This window comes from Argentina silus (assembly GCF_951799395.1).
Source record: "Argentina silus genome assembly, chromosome: 2".
Lineage (NCBI taxonomy): Eukaryota > Metazoa > Chordata > Actinopteri > Argentiniformes > Argentinidae > Argentina > Argentina silus.
The window spans coordinates 594,001-600,000 of record NC_139656.1 but is presented as its reverse complement, the minus strand read 5'-3'; the positions used below and the strand labels follow the sequence as shown (position 1 = coordinate 600,000).

Sequence of the window (6,000 nt, the reverse complement as noted above, 5' to 3'; positions counted from 1 at the left end):
CTGTTACCAAACACAAAAGAGGGCTGTAAGGAAGATGTATCCTTTTCTCTCTGGGGGAAGCAGAATCAAGGTCAGTTGTGTGTGTGTTTGTGTGTGTGTGTGTGTGTGTGTACGTCCAGTCTGTGTGTGTGTGCATATGTGCCTGTGTGTGTGTGTGTGTGTGTGTACGTCCAGTATGTGTGTGTGTGTGTGTGTGTGTGTGTGTGTGTAGCTACAGCAGCTAACCTCCTGGGAGGGCCTGAGCAGGAGAATCCACTCTGCCCCTCACCTGGGAGAGAAGAGGAGAAGCCTCTGAGCCTCCCCTGACCTCGCCCTGCACTCTGTTAGAGCAGAGTCAACCGTTCGGACAACATTCAGACAACACGGGACCACACAGCGCTGTCTCTCCACCGCTGACACCAGACCAGCCCACCGTGGAAGCTAAATGCTAGGCCAGGGAGGAGACCACAGGACAACATGAGGCTTAAGGCTAACACACCTCTCAGAAGACCAACCCCCCCCACACCCCTACATCTCAACATAGACCAGAGAGAGAGAGAGATAGAGAGGGTAAAGTTAGAGAGAGAGAGTAGAGAGAGAGAGGGTAAAGTTAGAGAGAGAGAGAGAGAGAGAGAGTAGAGAGAGGGTAAAGTTAGAGAGAGAGAGAGAGAGTAGAGAGAGAGGGTAAAGTTAGAGAGAGAGAGAGAGAGATAGATAGATAGAGAGGGTAAAGTTAGAGAGAGAGAGTAGAGAGAGAGAGAGAGGGTAAAGTTAGAGAGAGAGAGAGAGAGAGAGTAGAGAGAGAGAGAGAGAGATAGATACATAGATAGAGAGGGTAAAGTTAAAGAGAGAGAGAGAGAGAATAAAGTGAGAGAGAGTAAAGTGAGAGAGAGAGAGAGAGAGCTGAAGCAATAACCTGTTACTCCGATGTGGCGAGTGTGAAAAGGAACTTGTTCTGCTCTGAAACAAAACAGCTTGGGTGTTTAGAGTAAAGAGGAGACAGGGTTCACTACCTCTGAGACACACGCACACACATACACACACGCACACACTTGTTTATTCTGACAGCACTGCCAGACACAAGGAGTTCAAGGAGCCATTGTTGGTATGCAAAGCATGCCACATCACCACACACAGGATACGAGCACACACACACACACACACACACACACACACAGAAAGAATAGAAAAGTGTAGAGCAGATCTCAGGTGAGACGTGTGTGTGTGTCACCTCTCCCTGTGTTTCTGCAGCAGACAGACAGCTCTTTGACTCTGTAACAGCCAGTGTCATGACTCTCTCTCTCTCTCTCTCTCTTTCTCTCTGTCCATCTCTCAGTCTTTCACTCTCGCTTTTTCTCTTCCTTCATCTCTCACTCCCCCTCCCTGTGTGTCTCTCTCTATGACAAGGCCCTTCACCAGAGGGTCGCCTCAGGCTAGACCGTGGCTGGGCCAAGTGTGTGTGTGTGTGTGTGTGTGTGTGTGTGTGTGTGTGATTGTGTGTGTGTGTGTGTGTGATTGTGTGTGTGTGTCTAAGCAAGTATCTGTCTGGTTTGTGACACCACAGCCTGGCCATGACATGGGAACTTGTTACACTTCAAAAAGGGGCCCGGGCGGCGTGTGTGTGTGTGTGTGTGTGTGTGTGTGTGTGTGTGTGTGTGTGTGTGTGTGTGTGCGTGCTCGTATGGGCCTGGCAACAGCGCCTTTCATTTGGTTAGTGGTGGCTATAATTAAGTCTCTTCCCAGAGCCTGGGTGGTAGAAGTGAGCTAGAATAGCCTTGGGGAGCAGAGAGGAGAAGACAGGGCTAGGCAGCAGGCAGCATTCCACTGTGACAGCCCGACACGCAAATTACCGCCTGTACAGAGACCACAGGCAGCGCCACACACACAGCACACACACACACGCGGGCGAGCACACACACACGCGGGCGAGCATACACACACGCGGGCGAGCATACACACACGCGGGCGAGCATACACACACGTGGGCGTGCACAGACATACACAGACACAGTCTCTATGAACACATACAGTAGCTGAATAAGAACAGGTGTGGGCGGGCGGACATGCGGGCGGACACACACACACACACACACTCTTCAAACATTGACACAAATAATTCACGAACACATCACAAATACATGCCAACACACACACACGCACGCACGCACACACACACACACACACACACACTGTAAGTACAGTAGTCTCGTAGTGAACCACTCCCAGCCCATCCCAAACTCTCAGAAGACATTACAGTCCTTCCCTCAGCTGGGTTGTAACCAGAGCTAAACAGCCTGTGTCATTCATGTCATAATGACACAATAACTCTACGTCTTTTAGAACAACCACACGGCGATACATCTTCTCTCCCGAGTCATTCCTGCCCCGCATCATTATCGGTTGAGCAATTATACTCCAGCATCGGTTGAGCATTCCATTTCCATTCATTTGAGGGCACAAGGCTAGATGTGCTTACAGTAGACAGCGGGGTCCGGGTTCGAGACAAGAGGGATATAAACAAGTGTTTGCGGGGGTAATGTGATATATGATGAAAGCGGGAGTCGCATTATTAAAGGAGATCATATTTTCCATGGATCCAGGTGCAATTACAGCAGATGGCAACCGCGGGGGGTTTCTCCCCCTAATCAAAGGCGTGCAGCGAGCGCCTCGGGGGATTTTAGAGGGTAGGATGAGAGAGGTAGAGTGTGTGTGTGTGTGTGTGTGTGATGTTGTGATGTAGGCCCTAGGGCTTAGAGAGTGGGACCTACTTTGCTGTTGACTCCTCGTCATACTTGCTCTTCAGGTCCAACAGCTCCGCCTGTGTTTTTTCAAGTGCTGAAAAACAAATCAATCCAATTTGATACAGACACCCAGACAGACACACACACACACACACACACACACACACACACACACACACACACACACAGACAGACAGACAGACAGACAGACAGACAGACAGACAGACAGACAGACAGACAGACAGACAGAGGTTGGATGGGCTCTGTATGAACATGCTAAACTAATTACTAGTGGCTATACTTAGAGGCTGGTGGAGGTAGAAATCGGAGGACTGGGGGGGGATCATTGTAATGCATGGAACAGAACGAGGAACGGTATCACACGTTTGAAGGGTGAGGTCCTTCCCTGATCCCAACTACGGCAAGTATTTAAAAAAAAAAATGTTTTTATTAATGTTCATAGTCACATTCTTACATAATTGTATAAACAGAACTTTTTTTCTCAATATATCTTGGACACAAAATCTGCACTTAACTAACGCCTAACGCCTCATCTCTCTCTCTCTCTCTCTCTCTCTCTCTCTGTCTCTCTGTCTCTCTGTCTCTGTCTCTCCCTCTCCCTCTCCCCCCCCCCCCCCCCCCCGTGCAGCGGGCCAGCAGGCTACAGTAGTGGAAGTGTCTGAGGCCGGAGTTGATGGCGTGTGACAGGGGACTGTTGTTTCCTAATGCGGAGAGCAGGGTGCTGGGGCTGAGGCTGCCACGTGTTGACGGGGCTGGATTAGTCACTCTCTGGGCTGCAGTTGGCTAGCCAGACAGACAGACAGGCAGGCAGGCAGGCAGACAGACAGGCAGGAAGACAGGCAGGCAGACAGGCAGGCAGACAGGCAGACAGGCAGGCAGGCAGACAGGCAGGCAGACAGGCAGGCAGACAGGCAGGCAGGCAGGCAGGCAGGCAGACAGGCAGGCAGGGAGACAGGCAGACAGAGAGAGAGAAAGCCATCCCACCATTTGATGCCACTCCACTGAGGAGGGGGAAGGTGGTGGGCACTGTCGGCCTACAGTACACTGCACTGTACTGTGTGTGGGTGTGTGTGCCTGCATGCCCGTATGTGTGTGTGCTTGTGTGTACACTACATTATGTACTGTACGACCTGTATATGTCTGTCTGTGTTTGTGTGTGTGTGTGTGTGTGTGTGTGTGTGTGTGTGTGTGTGTGTGTGTGTGTGTGTTGCCAGACTATACCTTGGTCTCTGATATGCTTACCTGTCTGTAGGGACTGGGCCTTGTGGTCTGCCTCTTCCAGCTTCGAGACCGTGGACTCCTGGTTCTCCTGCTGCTGACTGTGTGGGCAGAGGGAGAAAAAAGGTTAGCTTAGCATCGCCCCAATGAAAGAGTACGCCTACAGGTAGAGAGTGCATGTTAGCTTATCATCATCTCAAAGAAAGAGTACAAGTTAGCCCAGGATCACCACAATGACAGAGTAGGCCTATAGATAAGGAGCTGGTTAGCTTAGCATCACCTCAAAGAAAGCGTATGAGATAGCTTAGCATCACCTCAAAGAAAGAGTATAAGATAGCTTAGCATCACCTCAATGGCAGATAACAGGTTGGCCTAGCATCACCTCAATGAGAGCATATGGGTACGGGTAAGTTAGCATCCTCTACAAAACAAGGGGACCTCTAACACAGCACCAAGAGGGTCTAAGTAAGGTTACAAGTTAGCGTACAATCACTTCACAACGATGGTACCGGTAAGCACATCACCACCACAGAAAAGAGGACAGGTCACAATGGCACCTATTCAAACACGCTCTGCTGCCAGTTTAAGTGCTAGAGTGCTACAGAAGTGTCCTGTTCATTTGAAGAGGGGCTGCTAGCTAAGTGGCATATTTTTAGAGAACTAAAGCTGGGCCCAGAAGATGCCCTCTGTTCTGTTCTGGGGGTTATTAATACAGGAACACCTGGACCGCCCAACGGGCCTCCTTTATCACGGCCGTTGGCCCTCCCGCACCCGGAGGGGAGCCCATCAATTCACCTCAGCGCTAAAAAGAGGAGGGAAATGCCAAAGCCTGAAGAATTAACATCCTGACTCCTGACACGCTATCCATTATTGAGCATATGAGAAGGGAGAGAGACAGGTTGAGGCCGTTTGTCCTTGGGTGTTGGCTCATAATCAGGACTGTCAATCTCATCAAAAAGGGGGAGAGGCCATTTTGGGTGACGATTATAGGTTATTGCTACTCATTATCGCATGACGCATTTGTTAATCACCGTTTGGGCATTGTCTCATACCCCAGTACAATAGTTAGCATAACACTTAACCAAGGCTGAATAACTGTCCAAAAATCTGATCATTTTGTAAAAAAAATTATTTAACAGTGGTATCAACAAAATTGTATCAAATACTTCATTCGGATCGCCATTGGCCACCGCCTAGGGCATCGCTAATCTCCCGCTAGTAGAACAAAGCCGACTTTCCTTGGTATTTAAGGAGCACTTCCTGGGTCATGTCCCCTGTGCCCAGTGGAGACTTTAGTGCTCTGACCTGGCCTGACAGCCACTGTCACAACAACTCCCTCCTCTCTGCCACTTGGCCACGTGGCAAAGCACACCTGCTGCCAGCAGGACCCAGTCAACACAACACAGCCTGCTCATTGGCTAACGACTGCACAACATGACACTAAATCAACCAACCGCAATGCACAAAGAGTCAGCCAATCCGGGTTGATCTAGTCTCACCAACAGCAAACCTCTAAACCTCCAACCGGTTAAAAACAACAACAACAACAACAACAATAACAACAACGGTGTGCCTCACCCAAAAGCATCAGTAGGGGAAACAAGGCTGGCTGACACATTGGTTCTGACTGGCCCGCAGTGCCTGCCTCTGTGGATGACTGCACCCTTGTTCCCCCTCAACTCAAGCCTACATCAGGAAGCTGCACCTCTGCTCCGCATCCCTCCTCCCAGGTGCTGTTTACGCTGGCCGGGGATGTGGTACAGTAATTCGAGGGAGCAGAATGGGGTTGGTGCGGCATTGTGGGGGATTTGGAATCACTCCGAGGGCTCGAGAGGTGACAACGTGGGAGAACGTTGTCGCGGCAACGTTGCTGCCTTGACACAACAGGGGGAGGAGGACACAGTTTTTGTGGCCCCCCCAGTGAGTGACAAGCTGGCGGCGGGCGGTTACCATCGGGGCAAAGGCTCAGAGCGGTATTATCATGATGCCAGGGCTTTTAGAGGGTAAACAAACAGCGGTGAATTAAAGGTATTACTGTGGG

At 50.3% G+C, this 6,000-nt stretch overlaps 1 protein-coding gene across 1 annotated transcript in view; it reads right to left on the bottom strand.

The window, feature by feature from the left end:
* The window catches only part of cux1a (cut-like homeobox 1a), a 153,463-nt gene that overhangs the window by 61,072 nt on the left and 86,391 nt on the right, over positions 1 to 6,000 (bottom strand). The window contains exons 7-8 of the mRNA XM_083693742.1: positions 3,984 to 4,060; positions 2,748 to 2,814 (exon numbers count right to left, since the gene is read on the bottom strand). Coding sequence (XP_083549868.1) covers positions 2,748 to 2,814; positions 3,984 to 4,060 — 144 coding nt within the window. The remainder of the gene's footprint in view (positions 1 to 2,747; positions 2,815 to 3,983; positions 4,061 to 6,000) is intronic.